This window comes from Salvelinus alpinus, chromosome 4, assembly GCF_045679555.1.
Source record: "Salvelinus alpinus chromosome 4, SLU_Salpinus.1, whole genome shotgun sequence".
Lineage (NCBI taxonomy): Eukaryota > Metazoa > Chordata > Actinopteri > Salmoniformes > Salmonidae > Salvelinus > Salvelinus alpinus.
In genome coordinates, this window is record NC_092089.1 from 24,804,087 (window position 1) to 24,830,277 (window position 26,191).

The 26,191-nt window shown below is 45.9% G+C and overlaps 2 protein-coding genes across 9 annotated transcripts in view; one reads left to right on the forward strand and one right to left on the reverse strand.

The window, feature by feature from the left end:
* The window catches only part of LOC139573116 (catenin beta-1), a 38,216-nt gene extending 26,703 nt beyond the window's left edge, over positions 1-11,513 (forward strand). The window contains exons 1-17 of one of the 7 annotated variants that reach the window (XM_071396214.1): positions 1,508-1,677; positions 5,295-5,345; positions 5,468-5,692; positions 5,879-6,132; positions 6,254-6,492; positions 6,966-7,167; positions 7,305-7,449; positions 7,620-7,723; positions 7,840-7,869; positions 8,127-8,465; positions 8,631-8,789; positions 8,903-9,022; positions 9,142-9,292; positions 9,539-9,660; positions 9,993-10,053; positions 10,398-10,622; positions 10,790-11,513. In XM_071396214.1, the coding sequence (XP_071252315.1) occupies positions 5,333-5,345; positions 5,468-5,692; positions 5,879-6,132; positions 6,254-6,492; positions 6,966-7,167; positions 7,305-7,449; positions 7,620-7,723; positions 7,840-7,869; positions 8,127-8,465; positions 8,631-8,789; positions 8,903-9,022; positions 9,142-9,292; positions 9,539-9,660; positions 9,993-10,053; positions 10,398-10,606 (2,373 nt within the window). In that variant the 5' untranslated portion in view covers positions 1,508-1,677; positions 5,295-5,332 and the 3' untranslated portion in view covers positions 10,607-10,622; positions 10,790-11,513. Of the gene's footprint in view, positions 1-1,442; positions 1,678-2,621; positions 3,033-5,294; positions 5,346-5,467; positions 5,693-5,878; positions 6,133-6,253; positions 6,493-6,965; positions 7,168-7,304; positions 7,450-7,619; positions 7,724-7,839; positions 7,870-8,126; positions 8,466-8,630; positions 8,790-8,902; positions 9,023-9,141; positions 9,293-9,538; positions 9,661-9,992; positions 10,054-10,397; positions 10,623-10,789 lie in introns of those variants that run through there. The other 6 variants (XM_071396215.1, XM_071396217.1, XM_071396216.1 and 3 more) reach the window with 6 other exon arrangements.
* The window catches only part of LOC139573117 (serine/threonine-protein kinase ULK4-like), a 124,478-nt gene continuing 109,074 nt past the window's right edge, over positions 10,788-26,191 (reverse strand). For both annotated transcript variants that reach the window (XM_071396223.1, XM_071396222.1), the window contains exons 9-10: positions 12,761-12,849; positions 10,788-11,820 (exon numbers count right to left, since the gene is read on the reverse strand). In XM_071396223.1, coding sequence (XP_071252324.1) covers positions 11,757-11,820; positions 12,761-12,849 — 153 coding nt within the window. In that variant the 3' untranslated portion in view covers positions 10,788-11,756. The remainder of the gene's footprint in view (positions 11,821-12,760; positions 12,850-26,191) is intronic.

Genomic DNA, 26,191 nt, shown 5'->3' on the forward strand with positions numbered 1-26,191 from the left:
TCTCTCAAACGCTGTGCACAAATTTGTTCTCATCCCTGTTAGTGAGCATTTCTCGTTTGCCAAAATAATACATCTACCTGACAGGTGTGACATATCAAGAAGCTGATTTAACGGCATGATCATGACACAGGTGCACCTTGTGCTGGGGACAATAAAAGGTCACCTATGTCGTCCCAGGCCCACCCATGGCTGTGCCCCTGTCCAGTCATGTGAAATCCATAGATTAGGGCGTAATTTATTTATTTTAATTGACGGATTTCCTTCTATAAACTGTAACTCAGTAAAATCTTTTAAATGGTTGTGTTTATATTTTTGTTCAGTATTTATTGCACTTTATTGCCACATTTTTTTCTGATTGCAGCTTCCTTGTGGGGAATATTAATCTTCTAGGATGTTATTCACAAAGGGATATTCAGGTATACTATATCTATATCTATCTCAAGGCCATCAGACTGCTAAACAGTCTGACCCAATCACTGGCCACTTTAATAAATGGATCACTAGTCACTTTAAACAATGCCACATTAAATAATGCCACTTTATTAATGTTTACATATCTTACATTACTCACATCATATGTATATACTGTATTTTATACCATCTATAGCACCTTGACTATACCACTCAGCCACCACTCACCCATATATTTATATGTACACATTGTCATTCACCCCTTTAGATTTGTGTGTATTAGGTAGTTGTTAGATATTACTGCACTGTCGGAACTAGAAGCACAAGCATTTCGCTACACTCGCATGATCTGCTAACCATGTGTATGTGATCAATACAATTTGATTTGTCTGATAAAGTATTCAGTACTAGATAAACATGACACAATGTTGTGGAAAATATAGAAAGGAAATCAAGGTGATCATAAAACCATCATGTATCTTGAGTCATGACTGTCGCAACATTATATGGAATCAGGTGAATCATTTTGAAAAAAATAAACAGCTCCTACACACACTACATTCCAAATACCCTTAGTATATTCTGAGCAGTGCCTAGGCTAGAGATAAGCTATTTTCAGATATGCAGTAGAACTAAATGCCTTTGAGAACGTTTTCAGTATACCATTGTGAATGTCTCTTTAGTAAATTCAGTTGAAACAATAAGCTGTCCGTTTTAAGATTCCGTACAGAAGTACTGCAATTTTTTGAAAATTATGTTATGTCCATTGAAGAAAGTTGCAGTCCAATCCATAGATGCATTCCTGGTCTTCATCCTAATTTATGGAAAGGTACACTACCGGAACTTCATACCATCTGGATTCATACGCCGATTTTATGATCAGGATTTGTTCTTTCCTTTTATGAAATACAATACATTATAGTTGTATGAAGTTGTTTTAAGATTGTTTCTAATATACATATATATATATAACGGACTTCACTTTGATAATTTGATAAAGACCATGATATGGTCTCTATTTTATTTCTACATGCGGAAGGATAGAGTTGCCACATAATTGTAATTCGGTCTATTACAGTGCGACGCCATCTTAAACCCAATGATTCAACAGCAGTAGCCAAGTTGTTCCTTGACTGCTGAGGGGGTAGTCGAAGGAATCGCTTGTGATTGTAATTTTAACGTATTTTTTTATTATTTTTTCTCCCCACGAGGCGTTGGTTTTATCCACCTAAACGCGAGGAGACCGATTTGTGGCTTTTGACAAGGGTAGGCATCTTCGTTCATTTTTATATATTTTTTATTTGGATTTGACATCGAATGTATTGCGTTGCATTTGGTAGCTAGCTAAGTTAGCTAGTTTGTAAGCAAATGTTTTCCGCAGTCCAAAGGCGGTGGCAAGCAATCTGAATATCAGCGCATCGTGATCACGACAACTGGAGTCGTACAGAATTGATTGGAATTCACAAATACAGTTTTATCAGAAACGAATTGAATTCCTCTTTAGCCAGCTAGCCATGGTGGTAGCAGGCTGCGCCATGGCCCGGACACTCCCCGCTAGCTAGCGTTTGCTAGCTGCCGTAAACGAGGTGATTTGCTAGTTAGCTAGGTCAACATTCCGTCGCTCTGACTCATGTTAGTGGTCGTGAGAAACAACTGTCTAGTTAGCAACTATTGATACAGCTGCCTGGAACGTTTTTCCCTGTTGCTTTTCAATTGTTCAATTGGCTTGAACTGGGAGACGTTTAAGGAACGTTAGCAAGCTTAAGACTGAGGGAGAGAACATTTTTCAATCAAGCAGCTAACGTTGGCTGGCTAACTAGATAATAGTAAAAGGTTCCATTTTTGCTAGTGTCACTAGCTACGTCGAAATGGATGGCAGTAGCGCAAACACTATCCCACGTCCAACAGTAACTCTAAATTCATCAACTGATTTTATTGTAAATAAAGTAACGTAATTTAAATGTAAGATGCCCATTGTAACTAAGTGGATTTGTTAGCTAACATTATCAAAGTCAACAAATATTGCTTAATTTCATAAAACGTGATATTGCTGTCAATAAATCAAGTTTTGTTTTAGGAACTGGGTAAAACTGTTTTACTCTTCGTCAATTTAAACAAAGACCGACAAATTCCTTAGCCGTTGTGATTTGAGAGGATGTTGAGGAGGAGCTTGACTGAAATTTGAGTCGTTGTTGCTCATCGGAAATTCGGGCAGACTGAAGTGGACTTGGTTGTATGTGGGGGTGGGGAGCTAGCTCGATGGTGGAAGATTTTTCTGCCCTTGCCACTAATTTCTAGTGAAACACAGCGGAACGTACGTTACTCCGGAAATACCCCAAAAAGAACCCAACGTTGTTTTTAATCGGGATCATCTCTCGCCTGCAAATAATATATTCACGGTGGAGGTGACTTGATGTTTGGAAGAAACGTGCATGATGTCTTTGCCTTGGACATTGTAACGTGTATCTTATTGTTTGTTACGCTACAACATATTGACAAAACAATGACGTTGCCACGGATATTGCCGTGATTCATCTACCCACTAACATTTGCATACTTTCCTGGAGGGTTGGTGGCTTGCTAATTCACAGTAAGTTATCGGAACTTCGGTCTTGAGCAAGGTATGGCACATACTTCTGTGAATTCATTGTTTCTGAGAATGAAATTGGGGTTTTAGAATTCGATGCCGTACTTTTCTTCAACTTTTACAGTAGACGGATGCTGTAAAAGTTGCTGAAAGCAAGGGCATGATTCATGATTGGTTACATGTCTAGCGCAGTTAATAAGAAACCAAGTCTTAAGTCAAATCCAGAAACGGTTAAATTCGTTGCAAGAGTTCCAGTCAATTTGCTTGGATTTTACTACAGTCAATGACGAGTAGTAGCCTAATACAGTAAACAAGACTTGTTTGCTAAGACAGATGTTTGACATTGTCATGTATTTTCATTAAAATCATCTTTATTGATGGGTGGTTAGTTACAATCTTAACTGCAATTGAATGGCTAAAGGCTCTAAGAGAATTTGGCCATGGTAGTATGCACAGTAGGCCAAACTGTGGACCAGGAATTAGTATTTGTGACTGCTGACCATGCACATTGCTCTGAGGGGGAGATATTGTGGTCTCAAATTCGGCTCACAATACAGCAGCTACCAAGCTTTCTCTGGTGGTTTCTCTGACAGCCATGTTCATATGTTGCTACGTTTAACCTCTATTTAACTTGGCGGTTGTCTTTTTAAACAGATATGGTTAGGGAACTCAAGATTATACAGCTTGGAAATGTTCATTTGTTTTGCTTATGATCTCCTCTGAATTTCTCAATTGCTTTCCATATGTTTACCATTATGTCCGTAGGCTTAGTTGTATCCTAGATAGGCAACATTTGCAAATTCATCTATGTTCCTCGAACTGTCGCTCTTCTGGTGCTCTAGGAGTCCATGTCCCTTGAAACAGAGCCTATTAGGTCCCGGTGTCTTTAGCCCAGGGCAATATAGTAGTGTTTTCAGTCAGACTCCCTCCACCACACGTCTGTTTTGACTACTAGCCGTTTAGTGCATGCATTGCAAGCAGATGTGCTGAATAATATCCATAGAAACTGTGAGTGACTTAAACATGGGTATGAGGACAAGTATCCCATCATAGCCCCTTTGAAAAGTACAGCCTCCTACTCTGTGATTCATACTGCTTTACAGTTTAAATTGAAGCAATCAGATTGAATTGCCAGGGATGGTTTTGGATATTGATTGGTTTGCTGCAGTTTATTAAACTGACTCATTGTCTTCTGCTGGGTTCTGATAATGACCCAAATTAGGGTAGTGAGCAACGCTAACTGTCTGTCTTGCCATCTGACTCCGTACTGCTCTGCGTGTGGGTTTTAACTTGCCCACCAGAGGGTCTGGTGATACTGGGAGATCCTGTTTTTTTGGGGGTAGAAATAACTATAATTTGAGTGGAATTCATTACACTTTCTTGTATAAACTAAAACACAGTTGTGATATCTCGGCCTTGTGTCCTGCTAATGCTGTAGCAAGGTGTTTTGTTGGGCTGGGAGGATACCAGTGTTGCAAAATAAAAATGTTCACGTCAAACACAACGCACAAGTTTTGGTCCTTAAAAAAGTATGTAAAATATTGTGTGCTATAGCTTGGAAAATACATGTGACTTTGGATGGCATATTTGTTTCCAACATTATGTATTTTTTCCTAAATATTAAATCGGCTTCATATTTAGTTTCCTTGCCACGATACTTGTATGGTGATACTGGTATCCTCACGGCCCTAGTGTTTTGCATTGGATCTGTCTGAGGGATCATGTTATATTCATTGGTTGAGGGGGTCATAGTTTTGTTTTTACATCACTGTCACTTGTGAAGCTAAAGGATTTTGATAGCTCCGTATTTCCTCACGGTGCTTTATAGTTCAGTTTGTCCTATTAAAAAAAAAATATATATATAATGTATGTTTGAAGTAAATATTTCAGCTTTTATTTGGAGTTGTCTGAAATGTGGTGTAGGGTCGAAAAGGGTCTAAAAGAACTCTTTGGAATTCTTGTTTATTACTCCAAGGGACTGTACTTAACAGATTGTCTTCATTTGAGGATGTGCTACCAATCTGCCATTTTTTTTGTTGTCTCTGAAGTCCCAACCCCCATTCCGTTCTGTTTTTATTTGGCCTCCATTAGTTTAGCTGGCAAGTTAGTGCTTCATACATTTAGCCATTAAGTTAGCAGTTCATTTGATGTCTAGGTAATGCAGCCCTGATTCTGTTTATTCCCTCTGCTGGAATTTAGCTGGTCCAATGAAAAGGTTGCTTTGTGCTATTTGTTTTGGCATGAGCTGAGGTGGAAACGACTATATGAATGAACTTTGCTGTTCTGTTACTTTCAGATCTGGAAGCTGTGCAGGCTGTGGTTTTTGAAAGTAACATGGCTTCCCAGTGTAAGTATTCAGCTTTTTAGAATAACTTAAACATTGCTACCACTGATTTTTAATTCAACGGTGTTCCTCTCTGGTTGAACTGCCTCCAAGTAACCTAACGCTGGTTGTTTTCTAATGTCTAGCTGATCTGATGGAGCTGGACATGGCCATGGAGCCTGACCGGAAGGCTGCAGTGAGCCACTGGCAGCAGCAGTCGTACTTGGACTCTGGTATCCACTCAGGGGCTACCACCACCGCCCCCTCCCTGAGTGGAAAGGGCAACCCAGAAGAAGAGGATGTGGATAACCAGGTGCTGTACGAGTGGGAGCAGGGCTTCTCTCAGTCCTTCACACAAGACCAAGTGTCAGGTAAAAATAATTACACTACAATACCATGGGGATGCTTGACTGGGATTTTGAACATGTCACATGGTATGAAGTCAATGGATAGTAGTTAATACTTCATTCTACTGACAAACCTCAGCTTTGGCTCCTCTTTAGAGGCATCTGGCCACCATCTTAGAGAAGTGGCTCTGACCTAACCTCTCTCTCCAGACATTGACGGGCAGTATGCCATGACCAGAGCCCAGAGGGTGCGTGCTGCCATGTTTCCAGAGACCCTGGATGAGGGCATGCAGCTCCCCTCCACCCAGTTTGATGGGGCCCACCCCACCAACGTGCAGCGGCTGGCTGAGCCCTCTCAGATGCTGAAGCATGCCGTGGTGAACCTCATCAACTACCAGGATGACGCCGAGCTGGCCACGCGCGCCATCCCTGAGCTGACCAAACTACTCAACGACGAGGACCAGGTGCGTATAGCTAACCCCAACCGGCCCGCTTTGGTCCCCAACTAAGAAATGCACCTGACTTAATGGTGTTAGGTTGTATAGAGTTCTGTCCTGACCTCTTCTCCTGTCTTCATTTCTCCAGGTGGTGGTGAACAAGGCTGCAGTGATGGTGCACCAGCTGTCCAAAAAGGAGGCTAGCCGCCACGCCATCATGCGCTCCCCCCAGATGGTGTCGGCAATCGTGCGCACCATGCAGAACACCAACGATGTGGAGACAGCCCGCTGCACCGCTGGCACCCTGCACAACCTGTCCCACCACAGAGAGGGTCTGCTGGCCATCTTCAAGTCCGGGGGCATCCCTGCCCTTGTCAAAATGCTTGGGTATGTCAGTCAGCCCTTGGACTGTAACCTGACCGGTCTCTTGAGCGTTTCTAAAGAAGTTGTTTTAAGATGGACTGCACAGAATCACTGATCTACAAGTCCCCCTGCATCTCACTAACTGTTCATTATGTGGTCAAGATTAGAGATTATGTGCAACGTCTTGCTCTAACTCAGTATTTCCCAAACTGACCACTTTTTTGTTGCTCTAGCGCTACACAGCTGAGGCAGATAACCAACTCATCAAGCTTTGATTATTTTATCAGCTGTCGTGTTACGGCAAAAACCAAAATGTGCACCCCCTTGGGGTCCCCAGGACTGAGTTGGGGGGGAAATGCTGCTCTAACTGTTCCCCCCTCAAACAGCCCTGATTTCTTTAGCTAGTTTCTCTGCCATGTAGTTTGGTGTCACTACAGTTACCTTCCTGTGTGTTCAGTTAGCCTTTGGTACCTTCCAACCTAAAACTGTCTCCTCAGGTCCCCAGTGGACTCGGTGCTGTTCTACGCCATCACCACCCTACACAACCTGCTGCTCCACCAGGAGGGTGCCAAGATGGCTGTGCGCCTGGCCGGGGGCCTGCAGAAAATGGTGGCCTTGCTCAACAAGACAAATGTCAAATTCCTCGCCATCACAACAGATTGCCTTCAGATTCTTGCCTACGGCAACCAAGAAAGCAAGGTAAGGAACTTAAATTAAAATCAGTTTCATTTACTGATCTCTTGGTTTTAGACATCTTTGTTCTGTCCCTTAATTCGGACATTGATTGTGATCCATCTTGGTGTATTTTAAACATCTTTGATGCTACCCCCTCCCAGCTTATCATCCTGGCCAGCGGTGGGCCCCAGGCCCTGGTCAACATCATGAGGACCTACACATATGAAAAGCTGTTGTGGACTACAAGTAGAGTTCTCAAAGTGCTCTCTGTCTGCTCCAGCAACAAGCCTGCCATTGTAGAGGCTGGTACGTACTACCTTCTATTTATGGACCTTTTTTATTGATTCTGGCTCAGTTAAAAAAAAAAAATATTAAATGCATATCGCAAAGTGGGTTCTTATCTTGCTCACTTTAGTTCAGTTGGCTCTCCACTGATACTCACAGTGAGCTGGGCTAAAGGCTGTGTGTTTCTCCAGGTGGTATGCAGGCTCTTGGGCTTCACCTCACAGACCCCAGTCAGAGACTAGTCCAGAACTGCCTGTGGACCCTCAGGAACCTGTCAGACGCTGCCACCAAACAGGTGAGGAGCCGTCCCCCACTAGCACACCTCTGTTCCTCTTTCCTACACCTTTCCTTCCTGAATTCTTCCTACATAAGAGCTCTCTTTCTGTCTCCCTGCCTTTTTCCATGGAGAAGACGACCTTAGCTGAAGTAGATGTGATGCAGGTAAAAGTAGTCCTTCCTGCCTTTCTGTGTTGGAGCTGTGGCTAGTCAGAGCCCACTTCATCTACAGCCCAGCTCATCGTACCCTTAAAGTTCAGCTGACTTACTAAAGGCTCATTAAAGTAAAGCGTTAAACCCACCTGAAGAAGAGGAATTAGTGTAAGCATCTCTCTGAGAAGAAGCGACCAGTGTAAGGCTGTTTGGTGGTTAGCTGTGTTGGTCTGGATGAGACATGCCGGTGTATTCCTTTCCTCTAACAGGAGGGTATGGAAGGTCTGCTGGGGACCCTGGTCCAGCTCCTGGGCTCTGATGACATCAACGTGGTGACGTGTGCTGCCGGCATCCTGTCCAACCTCACCTGCAACAACTACAAGAACAAGATGATGGTGTGTCAGGTTGGGGGGATTGAGGCGCTGGTCCGTACTGTGCTGCGTGCCGGAGACCGCGAGGACATCACTGAGCCGGCCATCTGCGCCCTGCGCCACCTCACCAGCCGCCACCAGGATGCTGAGATGGCCCAGAATGCTGTGCGGCTTCACTACGGCCTGCCTGTGGTGGTCAAGCTGCTGCATCCCCCCTCCCACTGGCCCCTCATCAAGGTAATGTTTGTTTTATGAAAATGGGATGTGGCCAATCAACATTTGTTTCCACATCGGTGTAAGTTAGTAGCAGAACCTTTTCATCTGTAGACTGAGTTCCCTGACTTGGAAATGAGTACTTGTTTATTTAAATTAAATGGTTTAAATGTGATCTCTTCCCTCCAGGCCACTGTGGGCCTAATCCGTAACCTGGCCCTGTGTCCAGCCAACCATGCCCCTCTGCGTGAGCAGGGGGCCATCCCCAGACTGGTGCAGCTGCTGGTCAGAGCCCACCAGGACACCCAGAGACGCACCTCCATGGGAGGCACCCAGCAGCAGTTTGTGGTAAGACACACACAAGCGTAACTTGCACCACACAGTGCATCTGTCTCCCAATAAGCACAGAGGTTTCCACAATGCTCTCTAGTCTCTGAACTAACAGTTGTCCTGCACCACAGGAGGGAGTTCGTATGGAGGAGATCGTGGAGGGCTGTACTGGCGCTCTGCACATCCTGGCTAGAGACGTCCACAACAGAATCGTCATCAGAGGACTCAACACCATTCCACTCTTTGTCCAGGTAAGGCCTCTAAGCAACTTAAATTTACTGCTCCCCACAACTACAGAATTTTGATATTTTTCTTTCCAATTTGAACTACAGACCTTTTTATTTATTTTCTTCCTCTCTTGTTGCTGCAGCTGTTGTATTCTCCCATTGAGAACATTCAGCGTGTGGCTGCAGGAGTTCTGTGTGAGTTGGCCCAGGACAAGGAGGCAGCAGAGGCCATCGAGGCTGAGGGCGCCACCGCCCCCCTCACAGAGCTGCTTCACTCCAGAAACGAGGGCGTGGGTGAGTTAACAGGCCTCAGTCCACAACCATCTCTGTTGGCACCTCAGAACGCTTATGATTGTCTAGCCCACAAATAAATGAAAATGGCTGACATTCTAGAGCTATGCAGGTCTGTCAGTCATGGGAATTCTAGAACATCTATGGTTTAGGCCTCTGTCCAGAGGGATCTGTCTAGCTAGCCGTTGGTGCATTACTTTCTATGGATGGTTAAGTGAGACAACTCAACCCTGTTTGTTCTCTCCTCAGCCACCTATGCTGCTGCAGTTCTGTTCCGTATGTCCGAAGACAAGCCCCAGGACTATAAGAAGCGTCTGTCTGTGGAGCTCACCAGCTCCCTGTTCAGGACGGAGCCTATGACCTGGAACGAGGTGCGCTGCTGTTTAGTCACTTCTGTCTGCTGCATCTCAAATGGCACACGGCCTATGGGCCCTGGTCAAAAGTCGTGCACTATAAAGGGAATAGGGTGCCAATTGGGAAGCAGCCTGGGAGATGCTGGGGAGCCATGCCAAATTACGTGAAGTGTCATACTTTAAAAGAACTTTAAAGTATTAGATGTGCTTGAATCTGGAGCCAGGAGCCCTGTATTCACTAAGGAAGTGTCTTGTGTTCATGGCCCATGACAGAACACCTCAGGGCTGTTAGTGATTACTGACGTGACCCTCGTTCCTGATGTTGTGTTCTCTGGTCCTTCTCTCTCTAGACAGGAGATCTGGGCCTGGACATCGGAGCTCAGGGAGATGCCCTGGGCTACCGGCAGGAAGGTAAGCACTGTCTCATGGTGCCTTGTCCTGGTGTGCAGCTCTCAAACTGCTGCTCACATAACAGCCCAGCTCTCAGCCAGCACCTGGGCTCCTCCAGCAGCAATCCCCTGACACTAACTCCCCCGGCCCTAGTGTGCTAGCTAGCTAAAGCTTGCAACTGGTCAGCAGCACAGCAGTCCACTTTAGCTTGCAGACCAAGTAGTTTGGATTTGTAATGGCTTCGTCTGGATTGGTAATGTGATTGGCTGAGGATTATGATTGGTTGTTTTGATCCTACTACTGTGTGGTGCTTGTGTTAATAAGCTCTAACAAGTGTGTGTGTGCTCCATCACTTCCATTGGCAGACCCTAGCTATCGCTCCTTCCACTCTGGGGGATATGGGCAGGACTCCATGGGTATGGACTCCATGATGGACCATGACATGGGTGCCCACCACCCCGGCCCTGAATACCCAGTCGACGGGCTGCCCGACCTGGGCCACGCCCAAGACCTGATCGATGGGCTGCCCCCAGGCGACAGCAATCAGTTGGCTTGGTTTGATACTGACCTGTAAATAGACTACTTTTTAGGTAAGGAGCTGTTAAGACCAGGCACCACGGCTGTGTTTGGCGGTGACAGGCTGGTGCATGCTTGGACTTCTACTACTGTGGCTGAAGTTTCTAACTCTGCTCTACTAGCTTCTCTTCATGCTGTGTGGTCCCATAGTAATGCCGGTGCCTCCTCTCCGCCTCTCCAGGTGTATCGTCTGATCTGAATGAACCTGCATTGTGATTTGGCTGGAGAAGTTGCTGGGAGGTTTTTGAAAGTGGGCTAGTATCTCAGAAAGTGCCTGACACACTACTGAAAGCTGAGTTTCCTATGGGAACACGTGGAGTGGAAGTAAAACTTTGTTCTGGTCTTTTGTGGGAGTTAAAACTGCGTTAAAGGAATTCCTGGAGTGGGTTACTCAAAGAAAATGACGCTGAAGAGTGGATCTAAAGATGGAATTTAAAACCCTGGTCTGTATTTTTTTACATTTTATTTTGTATGATTCTTCAGTCTGTAATGGTACTGATATAGCTTGTTATTATACTCACCTGTCTTTTCTGCAGTAATTTGTATCCATTTTAAGTCTCTCTCGTAGTGTTAAGTTATAGTGGTAATGCTCCAATTAAAATGATATGGTGTAGAACACTAATAATCAGTTGAATTGTATTCTGATCAAGTGTAACATTGTGTAGCTTTTGTATAAAACCAAGAATTGGAAATGGTCCAAATATTTTCTTGCTTTAAGTGTGCACTGTTTGTAGTGTCACAACTGTTCCAAAGGGTCTGTGGGGAGGGCAGCGGTTTCTTTTTTTAAATGTCTTTTAGTTGATAGCTGTCCAAGGAGGTGAAAAGAATCTCTTATTGTAGCCTGCTGTGCTTATTGGAGACATGGTCATGACATGGCTAAACAATAAAAATGGACTTTAATTTCAGCTCTGTCTCGGTGGTTTATGGAACTGACTAGTTTTCAGGTCGTTGGGGCAAATGTGTCCTTTGTTTGTACGCAACATCCTTTAAAAAGAAATCTAAAGAATTGTAAAGTGATATTAGAATGGAAAGCACAATGATGCCAGTTTTATTATAGAGCAAGGTACCATAATGGAGACATGGTTGCTGATCACTGTGAATTATGGTCCTTCTAGAAGCCAATCCCTTGTTGCTGATGAATCAACATTCTAGAATCCAATCCCTGTCAGGATCTCCGCTGCCAGTGAAACCACAGCAACATCAGCATGGGACCTGGGAAGAGATGAGGACAATGGACAGATGTGATGAAGATCTCTTCTCCCTAACAACCATTACATGGACAGTTCAACTCCATCAGCAGAGCACTCCATTGTGAAGAACTAGGCTTTGAAAATAGACATACTTTTTGTAGCCTATATTCAATTTCAAACACTGCTCTCATTAGGCTCCATGATAAAGCTGTAATTTCTCCCATCTTCAAAGGCCACATTTTAATTTGGCTACTTGTAGTAGTTGACTAATTCACAATCTTAGATTATGACTGACTTGCCCAATAGAGTCCGACAAGCTATGCACCTCCAGTCCTCTCACACTACAGTGTTCTGTTAGTGGCAATCAGCAGTAGAAACGATGAAGCCGCCCCCCCGGTTCAGTAAAAAGCTTACGGGTGAGGCAGGAGAAATGTAATAACTCAAATTCAGAGCTATGGCTGCAAGGATTGACATCAAAACTATAATTAACAATGAGGCTAGTGTTTATTTGGGGTTCTGATGGGGTAGGACAGTTAGAACAAAGCTCATGAGGCATAAGATGTATGTAGCAACAGCTGATTGCCCTTAAGGATCTCAAAATAAATTCCCCTTGGTTGCCATGGTGAGCGAGGTGGTGACGTAGTCCAGCAGTCACACATGGAGAGAGGTTTGGAATTTCACCGCCACTTTGCCCCAAAACCCAATATTGTCCAAAGCTCTGCTTCATAAGCCTGGCTAGGCAACTTCAAAGGGATTGTTTTTCCATTTCAGAGAGGGAGGCCTCTAGCAGCCCAACAATGGGCCACTATCCCCAGTTCGAGACGCAACAGGCTCAAGGAATCTTTCATCGCACAACCCTGCTATGGCCTCCCACATGAATGGATCAAAGCAGAGCCCCGAGGACAAAGCTGGAGTTCTAGAGAGAGATCAGAGTGGAGACTGGAGAGAGTCTGAATACACACCTGGCAGAATGACTCAGTCTCTGAAGAACATGGACCAGCTCTTGACCCTCAGCCGAGCTGTACCACAAACTGTCTGTAGTAGCTGGGATCTGGGAAAAAAACAAAGACAGAATGACCAAGTACACACTACAAAAACAATGGATCAGGTTTCACAACTCATAGCCTTGGGGTTATATTTCTATAGGATGTAGCCAGGCATAGTTACTACTGAACGAACAGACATTCACTCACTGGCGCTTTAAAAGTTAGCCTACATTGGAGCACACACAAAATGGAGGCAGATAAAGGAGAAATGTCTGTGTGCTAATGGAAAACAGGTGTTGTGTGTTCCCTCCCCTGCCTACTGTTACATTAGAGGCTCCAGCCTTCCGCTCACTGCTCCACAAGCATTTAAAGGCCTCCTACACCGCAGGACCGCAGCAAACCTGGTTTCAAATACAATTTATTTTCCAAATAGTTCAGTGTTTGTTTGAGCATGCCTGGAGAGCCAGATGGGCAGGGTTCTGAAAACTTTTGGGACTATTCTATTGGTTCCCATTGCGCCAGGCAAACTCAATCAAGCTCAGCTAAAGTATTTGAAAGAAAACAAATCCTATTTGAACCCAGGTCTGGTTCACAGGAGTTAGAGTAGACTTCATGTTGGAAAATCAACAGCAGCAGGGAGGCCTCTCTCCCTTTCTGCTGCCCCTTTAGTGACTTCTATCTGGAGCAGGTGCTTTATTACAACACCAGCCCTTTGCATGTGATAACATCTCCTTAGTCCAGCTCAGAAACAGGACGAGGTGGGGAGACAAGGCAGCCAAGGACTGGTTCCCACTTGACAGGAAAGAAAGGAGTGTTTCTGCCTGTGATCTCCAGCTTAGTGTCTAGAGCCTGAGCCCAGGCATGCATGCAGAACAAAGGGGGCTGACTGAGGGAGAGGGGGCTGAGAGGGAGTAAAACCCAGTATAGGGGTTATGGAGCCAGGGCCAGGGGGATCTCAGTATCATCTCTCTGACAATGGAGCCTGGAGCTACGGAGCTTCTCCAACCAAGGCATCCAGGGTCTCTAGTCTCTCCTGTCAACCTGAACTGGGCCACCGGGTGAGGTGAGTGATGCAGTCTGGGAGACTGGGACGCAAGGCTCCATCGCTTCACAGCTTCAAACACAGCATGATCAAAGAGGGAAGGTAGGTTTGGGATTAAGGCAGAGCACAAATTAGAATCTGACGCAAACTTTGCTTGAGGGCGGTCTTAGCTGCAATGGACGCAACCTGACCCCAAAGCTGGCTTTCCAATCCTCTGGGTGAGAAAAGTTCTGTATCAACGCTACTTCAGTTCAGGGCAATGCTCTGGTCCTTCTTGATAATACCCTCTCAGACCATCTCAACCCAGAGAGGTGCTGCCTAGAAGGTGAGTCATTGAGTTGTCAGCGGTTCTCGTGGCCTTGTGTGTAAGCTGCTCTTTTAGTGGGATGGAAAGGTGATGACAAGGCGTCCGTGTTTAATGGATCTGGACGACTAAACCAACTAGCGGGGGTAATTACTCCGCTGGGTTTATGAAGCTGCAAATACATTTTCATTGTAATCTCCTGTGACATCGCCGGCTCCTTCCACTCTGCCAGCAAAGTACCGCCCGTTGCCAGGCAACAGGGTTATGTACCTCAGAGGAGAGACTTTCCCTAATTCTCTGAGCTCCTCTCTCGTCCTATAATTCTATCCGCTGTAATATTGCTTAATACCCCAGCTGTCTACAACCCCACGCTATTCTCCACAACAATACTGTGCTTCTTTTTTTACAGATGTCATAATACAAGTAGAAATAGGCTAGCATTTCCAGGTTCCCTCTTCTTCCCTGGTCCTATTCTTAGTATCCACACTGAGAACACTATCCAAGAGAACTGTATTATTACCAGTAGGTGGCTAGTAGACAACACACCCCCCTTTTACTGAAAGACCCTGCCTGCATGGGTAACAATGTTGAATGAGAAAGCAGCGTAGCTTTCCTTTGTGTGCTATTAAACAGTGTCAGACTAAGCGAATCACTGAAGAACTCTGCTTGGCTACAGTTGTCAGCGCTACACAAACGTGGGAAAGTCTGTTGCGTGCCGTGCAGCAGACAAATTGGAGAGATGGAGGCTTAAAATAGCAGACAGTCACAGCTGGGACTGCTTTTAAACACCTGACCATTAATATGGTCCTCATCTGTGCGTGTGTGTGTGTGTGTGTGTGTGTGTGTGTGTGTGTGTGTGTGTGTGTGTGTGTGTGTGTGAGTGAGAGTGAGACAGGGAGAGCCATCAGTGAGATGGAGAGAACATGGGAGAGAGAGAGAGAACAGAAGAGAGAGAGAGTTATGTGGTGGGTGGCTCTGCTGTCCTGAATCCTGACTCCATACTAACAGGTTATCAGATAAACTGGCCAAACTGCATACATCTGATGTATTGTATATCTGTGTTAAGCAGCTTTGGACCACAGCCTCCCCTAAGTCGGGCAAGCCTTTTGCCAGCTCAGAGAGAGATAAACGTTAGAGCAAAACAACAACAACCCAACCCTCCTTCCCGTTCCCTCCTCCTCCTCACTCCCCCATCTCCACAAACAAGTGGATTCTTCAGAATGTTTAATATGCAAACTCAGTCTGGTACATCAAAGCTAACATGGGATGGTAAATCCTAGTCCTTGTAATTACAGAGTGAATTAACATGGTTGTGAAGCTATTAGTAGAACCCATTGACAGATACAGTCTGAGGGGATCTACTTTTAAAAGTCATGTGGACAAGACGAGCAGACGATGTTTTGCTTTATTTCCCCCGTAAGATTAAAGTGAGATCCTCTGTGGTGCTGCTCTTCAATCTGTGTGGAATTTAGCAGATTGGCTTCCAGGAGCAGCTCTCGCATGACGAGTAACCTTGTGTTAGTTCCCAGAGGCAGGAGACCTGGGTTAGAACCCAGCTCGGTCACACCAGCACTCACACACATGTACATGTACCTTGTGTGTTCATGGTATGAATTCAGTTTGATGAACACACGTATGACCTCAGATGGTCTGAGGAGCATCAGTGTGGCCTGTCTCTCTCTGTGGTCCCTGACTGACTGTTGAGATCAGTGTGTTGAGATCAGTGTGTTGAGCTGCAGCGAAGGGAGAGGGACAGGTCAGGCTCTGCTGCTCTCTACCATGGTCCCACCTACCTCAGCTTAGATCACAGTGTCTGACACACAGACACTACAGAGACAGAGAGAGACGGAGGCAAATGAGTCAGAACTCAAACACGCCTGGAACATCCAATTACTGGAAGTTTCCTTCTTTTCTGAGGCCCTTTTGTAACCTCAATTCAATTAGTGTTCCAAGTCGTCAAATGAATATTGAAGACGTTTTCAGATTCAATGAATTGAGAAGGAAAGGGCAGAGTGGGCTAGGGGATAAAACATTTGTTAGGCATGCTAATAACTAGTGCTGCTATTCAGCCTCCGTCAGACTACAGACCCAGAGGACTGTCTGTGACCATGGCTGAGACAGTAATGACCAGGTTTTGCCCAAATGAGCAAAATAAAGCCCTGACTTAATTTATTCAGAATACAGGACGTGAACTGTACTACGCACTCACTTCCTACTTCCCACTTCTCTAATTGGCTAGACGCAACCCATCTATCATTATGAGGACTCAGAGGGAGTTCGGGTGCAGGGTAGTGGCAGGGTAGTGGCAACCCACACGTCTTCACTTTGATTGAAAAGATCAAAACGTATTTGATTCCCCTACGTTGTAAAACACACAAACAGGGCTGGATAGTTGTGGTGTGCCTTCATGTGGCCGGTCAAATGGAAAGTATTTTGTTGAAAGAGATTTCCTGCAGCTAAAGACCTGATGACATTTCATGAACTGTCTGGCTCTGTCCCAAATGGCACCCTATTCCCTATACAGCGCAGTACTTGTTACCAGAGGTAGTGCACTATAAAGGGAATAGGGTGCCATTTGAGAAGCTCACCCCTGGCATTCATGAGGCTGTTTACCAACAAGTGAAATCCAGGCCCAGCTCCTGGGATAGATATGTCAGGCAGCAGGCCCAGCTCCAGTCTACAGTACTGGGGATGGATATGTCAGGCTACAGGCAGCAGGCCCAGCTCCAGTCTACAGTACTGGGGATGGATATGTCAGGCAGCAGGCCCAGCTCCAGTCTACAGTACTGGGGATGGATATGTCAGGCTACAGGCAGCAGGTTCAGCTCCAGTCTACAGTACTGGGGATGGATATGTCAGGCAGCAGGCCCAGCTCCAGTCTACAGTACTGGGGATGGATATGTCAGGCTACAGGCAGCAGGTTCAGCTCCAGTCTACAGTACCGGGGATGGATATGTCAGGCTACAGGCAGCAGGTTCAGCTCCAGTCTACAGTACTGGGGATGGATATGTCAGGCTACAGGCAGCAGGCCCAGCTCCAGTCTACAGTACTGGGGATGGATATGTCAGGCTACAGACAGCAGGCCCAGCTCCAGTCTACAGTACTGGGGATGGATATGTCAGGCTACAGGCAGCAGGTTCAGCTCCAGTCTACAGTACCGGGGATGGATATGTCAGGCTACAGGCAGCAGGTTCAGCTCCAGTCTACAGTACTGGGGATGGATATGTCAGGCTACAGGCAGCAGGCCCAGCTCCAGTCTACAGTACTGGGGATGGATATGTCAGGCTACAGGCAGCAGGCCCAGCTCCAGTCTACAGTACTGGGGATGGATATGTCAGGCTACAGGCCCAGCTCCAGTCTACAGTACTGGGGATGGATATGTCAGGCTACAGGCCCAGCTCCAGTCTACAGTACTGGGGATGGATATGTCAGGCTACAGGCAGCAGGTTCAGCTCCAGTCTACAGTACTGGGGATAGATATGTCAGGCTACAGGCAGCAGGCCCAGCTCCAGTCTACAGTACTGGGGATGGATATGTCAGGCTACAGGCAGCAGGCCCAGCTCCAGTCTACAGTACTGGGGATGGATATGTCAGGCTACAGGCCCAGCTCCAGTCTACAGTACTGGGGATGGATATGTCAGGCTACAGGCAGCAGGTTCAGCTCCAGTCTACAGTACTGGGGATAGATATGTCAGGCCACAGGTAGCAGGCCCAGCTCCAGTCTACAGTACTGGGGATGGATATGTCAGGCTACAGGCCCAGCTCCAGTCTACAGTACTGGGGACTGATATGTCAGGCTACAGGCAGCAGGCCCAGCTCCAGTCTACAGTACAGAGGATGGATATGTCAGGCTACAGGCAGCAGGCCCAGCTCCAGTCTACAGTACAGAGGATGGATATGTCAGGCTACAGGCAGCAGGCCCAGCTCCAGTCTACAGTACTGAGGATGGATATGTCAGGCTACAGCCTACAGACAGCAGGCCCAGCTCCAGTCTACAGTACTGGGGATGGATATGTCAGGCTACAGGCAGCAGGCCCAGCTCCAGTCTACAGTACTGGGGATGGATATGTCAGGCTACAGGCAGCAGGCCCAGCTCCAGTCTACAGTACTGGGGATGGATATGTCAGGCTGCAGGCCCAGCTCCAGTCTACAGTACTGGGGATGGATATTTCAGGCTACAGGCAGCCTACCCAGCTCCAGTCTACAGTACTGGGGATGGATATGTCAGGCTACAGGCAGCAGGCCCAGCTCCAGTCTACAGTACTGGGGATGGATATGTCAGGCTACAGGCAGCAGGCCCAGCTCCAGTCTACAGTACTGGGGATGGATATGTCAGGCTACAGGCAGCAGGCCCAGCTCCAGTCTACAGTACTGGGGATGGATATGTCAGGCTACAGGCAGCAGGTTCAGCTCCAGTCTACAGTACTGGGGATGGATATGTCAGGCTACAGGCCCAGCTCCAGTCTACAGTACTGGGGATGGATATGTCAGGCTACAGGCAGCAGGTTCAGCTCCAGTCTACAGTACTGGGGATGGATATGTCAGGCTACAGGCAGCAGGTTCAGCTCCAGTCTACAGTACTGGGGATGGATATGTCAGGCTACAGGCAGCAGGCCCAGCTCCAGTCTACAGTACTGGGGATAGATATGTCAGGCTACAGGTAGCAGGCCCAGCTCCAGTCTACAGTACTGGGGATGGATATGTCAGGCTACAGGTAGCAGGCCCAGCTCCAGTCTACAGTACTGGGGACTGATATGTCAGGCTACAGGCAGCAGGTTCAGCTCCAGTCTACAGTACTGGGGACTGATATGTCAGGCTACAGGCAGCAGGTTCAGCTCCAGTCTACAGTACTGGGGACTGATATGTCAGGCTACAGGCAGCAGGTTCAGCTCCAGTCTACAGTACTGGGGATAGATATGTCAGGCTACAGGTAGCAGGCCCAGCTCCAGTCTACAGTACTGGGGATGGATATGTCAGGCTACAGGCCCAGCTCCAGTCTACAGTCCTGGGGACTGATATGTCAGGCTACAGGCAGCAGGCCCAGCTCCAGTCTACAGTACTGGGGATAGATATGTCAGGCTACAGGTAGCAGGCCCAGCTCCAGTCTACAGTACTGGGGATGGATATGTCAGGCTACAGGCAGCAGGCCCAGCTCCAGTCTACAGTACTGGGGATGGATATGTCAGGCTACAGGTAGCAGGTTCAGCTCCAGTCTACAGTACTGGGGATGGATATGTCAGGCTACAGGCAGCAGGTTCAGCTCCAGTCTACAGTACTGGGGATGGATATGTCAGGCTACAGGCAGCAGGCCTAGCTCCAGTCTACAGTACCGGGGATGGATATGTCAGGCTACAGGCAGCAGGTTCAGCTCCAGTCTACAGTACTGGGGATGGATATGTCAGGCTACAGGCAGCAGGCCCAGCTCCAGTCTACAGTACTGGGGATGGATATGTCAGGCTACAGGCTACAGACAGCAGGCCCAGCTCCAGTCTACAGTACTGGGGATGGATATGTCAGGCTACAGGCAGCAGGCCCAGCTCCAGTCTACAGTACTGGGGATGGATATGTCAGGCTACAGGTAGCAGGCCCAGCTCCAGTCTACAGTACTGGGGATGGATATGTCAGGCTACAGGCCCAGCTCCAGTCTACAGTACTGGGGATGGATATGTCAGGCTACAGGCAGCAGGCCCAGCTCCAGTCTACAGTACTGGGGATGGATATGTCAGGCTACAGGCAGCAGGCCCAGCTCCAGTCTACAGTACTGGGGATGGATATGTCAGGCTACAGGCCCAGCTCCAGTACCGGGGATGGATATGTCAGGCTACAGGCCCAGCTCCAGTCTACAGTACTGGGGATGGATATGTCAGGCTACAGGCAGCAGGCCCAGCTCCAGTCTACAGTACTGGGGATGGATATGTCAGGCTACAGGCCCAGCTCCAGTCTACAGTACCGGGGATGGATATGTCAGGCTACAGGCCCAGCTCCAGTCTACAGTACCGGGGATAGATATGTCAGGCTACAGGACCAGCTCCAGTCTACAGTACCGGGGATGGATATGTCAGGCTACAGGCCCAGCTCCAGTCTACAGTACTGGGGATGGATATTGTGTAGATTAGAAATCATAAGAGAGTCTTGGCAAGAGATAACCTCAAATGTTTTTCAACAATAAAAGGCCAAGGCCAAGAGCAACCCATTTGTTCTTAGTTTGACACCATTGCATGAATATGTGACATCCACTTGGAAGGTGACCAGAAGCTGCAGATAAAATGACAAGGTTTGGAAGCAAAATAATAGAAGTCAAAGAAAGGTGACTAACGGCTTTCTTCCATAGGTGAAGGAGAGGACCAAAGTGCAGCGCGGCTAGTGTTCAACATGTTTAATAAAAGAACAAGTGAAACACTACAAACAACATACAAAATAACAAAATGTGCAAAAACCGAGACAGACCTATCTGGTGCAGACAACCACAGAGACAGGAAACAAACACCCACAAAATCCCAACACCAAACAAGCCTCCTATATATGATTCTCAATCAGGGACAACGATTACCATCTGCCTCTGATTGAGAACCATATTAGGCTGGACATAGAAACAGACAAACTAGACACACAACATAGAATTCCCACCCAGCTCACGTCCTGACCAACACTAAACAAGCAAAACACATAATAACTCTGGTCAGGACGTTACAGTGACAATAATTGGGGACATTTCTTAGTGAATTCATGAAATCAAAATATTTTGTAATAAAACATTGGTCAGTTAGCTAGACCACAGCGGCTGACAAACGTAGGCCTAACGTTTCTTCTAGCCTCAATGCAACAACAGGTTGGTTATAAATTAAACTATTTCAAAACAATATCTGATATTAAAATAAAAGTGTGTATTATTGTTTAATTGGACATCCTTGGTGGTCCAAGATGGCCCTTGTGTGCATCCAAAATGACTCCCTATATAGTGCACTACTTTTGACCAGAGCCACCTACGTAGTGCACTAGAAAGGGAATATGGTGCCATTTGGGATGCAAACTTCATCCATCTTATTGAAATAAATCTGAAGGCTCCACCATCTAACCCAGGGGTGTCAAACTCATTTCCCCCGGGAGCCACACTTGGTCTTCAACGAGGTCCGAGGGAGGGGGGCACACCGAAAATGTGTTATATTTCCTCGCAATAAGAATTAGCAAAAGATAGTCCTCTATCCTTCAAATGTTTTTTTCTCGATACTCCCTGACTGTCTAGCTTTAATTAAAGTATATTGAGTTTGTTCCCCCACCCCAAAAAATATATAGATATATGTAATTTCTTTTACTCAAACCATGGGCCGTATATGTTTGACAGCCCTGATCTAACCCAAAACAAACCTTTCTCCCTTGACACAAACCTGACCCCTCTCCTATCTCCTGTCCTCTGTCTTCTTTGAACTGCTTTGTGAAAGGCGTGTCGCTCGGATGCCATTTCTGACATTGTAAGGTAATTAGCAATTTCTTTGATGAGGCGCAGACAAAAGTGGTTGTGCATTAGATGGGTACAGCAGTGAAATGAATGCGTGCTAATTAAGCAGCTCTTTGTTGCAGGGAGGGTGCTGGGGAGGATGAGAAGGCTCTGTAGCACTCTGTTCTCTATGGGACAGATTGAGCACCCATTGTCAACGGCTCACTCAGGTGTAAATGAGCCCTCTGTGTTATTTTGGAAAGATTGGAAAAATTGATGATGTGCAACATGCATAGTCAATGAGAGCTAGGGAGCACAGAGTGAGAGAGAGGCTGATACAACAATACTCTGTCAACTCAACCCAGTACTGGCCAGTAGAACAGAGAGAGAGAGGCTGATACTACAATACTCTGTCAACTCAACCCAGTACTGGCCAGTAGAACAGAGAGAGAGAGGCTGATACTACAATACTCTGTCAACTCAACCCAGTACTGGCCAGTAGAACAGAGAGAGAGAGAGAGGCTGATACTACAATACTCTGTCAACCCAACCCAGTACTGGCCAGTAGAACAGAGAGAGAGAGAGGCTGATACTACAATACTCTGTCAACTCAACCCAGTACTGGCCAGTAGAACAGAGAGAGAGAGAGAGAGGCTGATACTACAATACTCTGTCAACTCAACCCAGTACTGGCCAGTAGAACAGAGAGAGAGAGGCTGATACTACAATACTCTGTCAACTCAACCCAGTACTGGCCAGTAGAACAGAGAGAGAGAGAGAGAGGCTGATACTACAATACTCTGTCAACTCAACCCAGTACTGGCCAGTAGAACAGAGAGAGAGAGGCTGATACTACAATACTCTGTCAACTCAACCCAGTACTGGCCAGTAGAACAGAGAGAGAGAGGCTGATACTACAATACTCTGTCAACCCAACCCAGTACTGGCCAGTAGAACAGAGAGAGAGAGGCTGATACTACAATACTCTGTCAACCCAACCCAGTACTGGCCAGTAGAACAGAGAGAGAGAGGCTGATACTACAATACTCTGTCAACTCAACCCAGTACTGGCCAGTAGAACAGAGAGATGCTGCCGTAGATTTGATGTCAACATCCCTACAAAAACTGCACGCAGATGAAAAACCTGACAAGACTAAACGTACACAATACAACAGTAACAATACTAAACTTATACAACAGTAACAATACTAAACACACACAATACAACAGTAACAATACTAAACTTACACAACAGTACCAATACAACTGTAACAATACTAAACTTGCACAACGGTAACAATACTAAACTTACACAATGCAACAGTAACAATACTAAACATGTACAACAGTAACAACACTGAACTTATACAACAGTAGCAATACTAAACTTATACAATACAACAGTAACAATACGAAATGTACACAACAGTAACAATACTAAACTTACACAATACAACACTAACAATACGAAACTTGTACAACAGTAACAATACTAAACTTACACAATGCAACAGTAACAATACTAAACACACACAATACAGGAGTAACAATACTAAACATACACAATACAACAGTAACAATACTAGCCATACACAGCAGTACCAATACTAAACTTGCACAATACAACAGTAACAACACTAAACGTACAACACAACGGTAACACTACTAAGCGTACACAATGCAACAGTAACAATACTAAACTTATACAAGAGTAACAATACTAACCGCACACAGTACAACAGTAACAATACAACAGTAACAATACTAACCGCACACAGTACAACAGTAACAATACAACAGTAACAATAATAAACTCACACAATACAACAGTAACAATAATAAACTCACACAATACAACAGTAACAATACTAAACATACACAGCAGTAACAATACTAGGCCTGCTCAATACAACAGTAACAATACTAAACAACAGTAACAATACTAGCCGTACACAATACAACGGTAACAATAGTAAACGTAAACAATACAATAGTAACAATACTAAAATTACACAATGCACAAGTAACAATACTAAACTCGCACAACACAACAGTGGCAATACTAAACTTACACAATACTAAACTAACACAACGGTAACAATACTAAACATACACCAGTAACAATACTAAACATACACCAGTAACAATACTAAACATACACAGCACACCAGTAACAATACTAAACATACACAGCACAGCAGTAACAATACTAAACCTACACAGCACAGCAGTAACAATACTAAACATACGCACCAGTAACAATACTAAACCTACACAATACAACAGTGACTCCCTCCCTTCCCTAGAAGACTGGCTCCCTCCCTTCCCTAGAAGACTGGCTCCCTCCCTTCCCTAGAAGACTGGCTCCCTCCCTTCCCTAGAAGACTGGCTCCCTCCCTTCCCTAGAAGACTGGCTCCCTCCCTTCCCTAGAGGACTGGCTCCCTCCCTTCCCTAGAGGACTGGCTCCCTCCCTTCCCTAGAAGTCAATGCCAAACTGCTATACATCTTCCAGTGGCAACGCTGCCAACAGGCTGTCACTCAGTGAGGAGCTGGGGGCAGTATTTGGCTCTGCTGCTCATCCATCCACACTGGCATGCCACAGCCCTCAGCCCCCAGCCCTCAATCAGCCCTGACTCCTGGCTCTCCCAGTGTTCCTCAGTGTCCAGACTAATGGAGCAGGACCTATCATCCCATTTCATCTCCCAGGGAGAGCTGGGGGCTGAACCATGGACACACACACACACACGCACACACACACACCCCATCTGTTCTACTTGTCTCTCTTTCTGCTCAGCGAGACCCATGAAACAACCCCAGGCTCCTGTCTGCCTGCATGTCTTCCTGTCTGTCTTCCTGTCTGTCTTCCTGCATGTCTTCCTGTCTGTCTGCTCTGCCTGCCTGTCTTCCTGCCTGTCTGCCTGGGCCTGGCACCACCATGCCAACATGGACCAGCACACAACTCTCCTTCCAGACTCACATTAAGCATCTCCAATCCAAAATGAAATCTAGAATCGGCTTCCTCTTTCGCAACAAAGCCTCCTTCACTCATGCTGCCAAACATACCCTTGTAAAACTGACTATCCTGCCGATCCTCGACTTCGGCGATGTCATTTACAAAATAGCCTCCAACACTCTACTCAGCAAATTGGATGTAGTCTATCACAGTGCCATCCGTTTTGTCACCAAAGCCCCATATACTACCCACCACTGCGACGTGTAGGATCTCGTTGGCTGGCCCTCGCTTCATATTCGTCGCCAAACCCACTGGCTACAGGTCATCTATAAGTCTCTGCTAGGTAAAAGCCCCGCCTTATCTCAGCTCACAGGTCACCATAACAACACCCACCCGTAGCACGCACTCCAGCAGGTATTTCACTGGTCACCCCCAAAGCAAACTCCTCCTTTGGCCGCCTTTCCTTACAGTTCTCTGCTGCCAATGACTGGAATTTACTGCAAAAATCACTGAAGCTGGAGACTCATATCTCCCTCACTAACTTTAAGCATCAGCAGTCAGAGCAGCTCACAGATCATTGCATCTGTACATAGCCCATCTAACTACCTCATTCCAAATATTGTTATTTATTTTATTTGCTCCTTTGCACCCCAGTATCTCTACTTGCACATTCATCTTCTGCACATCTATCACTCCAGTGTTTAATTCTTAAATTGTAATTACTTCGCCACTACGGCCTATTTATTGCCTTAACTCCCTAATCTTACCTCATTTGCACACACTGTATATAGATTTTTTCTATTGGATTGTTGACTGTATGTTAAACCCCATCGTCCTCAGTAAAATTGTTTAACCACCATATGTCTGTGTCTAGTTAAACCACATCATCCTCAGTAAAGTTGTTTAACCACCATGTCTGTGTCTAGTTAAACCCCATCATCCTCAGTAAAGTTGTTTAACCACCATATGTCTGTGTCTAGTTAAACCCCATCATCCTCAGTAAAGTTGTTTAACCACCATGTCTGTGTCTAGTTAAACCCCATCATCCTCAGTAAAGTTGTTTAACCACCATATGTCTGTGTCTAGTTAAACCCCATCATCCTCAGTAAAGTTGTTTCACCACCACCATATGTCTGTGTCTAGTTAAACCCCATCGTCCTCAGTAAAGTTGTTTAACCACCATATGTCTGTGTCTAGTTAAACCCCATCATCCTCAGTAAAGTTGTTTAACCACCACCATATGTCTGTGTCTAGTTAAACACCATCATCCTCAGTAAAGTTGTTTAACCACCATGTCTGTGTCTAGTTAAACCCCATCATCCTCAGTAAAGTTGTTTAACCACCATATGTCTGTGTCTAGTTAAACCCCATCGTCCTCAGTAAAGTTGTTTAACCACCATATGTCTGTGTCTAGTTAAACCCCATCATCCTCAGTAAAGTTGTTTAACCACCATATGTCTGTGTCTAGTTAAACCCCATCGTCCTCAGTAAAGTTGTTTAACCACCATATGTCTGTGTCTAGTTAAACCCCATCATCCTCAGTAAAGTTGTTTCACCACCACCATATGTCTGTGTCTAGTTAAACCCCATCATCCTCAGTAAAGTTGTTTAACCACCATATGTCTGTGTCTAGTTAAACCCCATCATCCTCAGTAAAGTTGTTTAACCACCA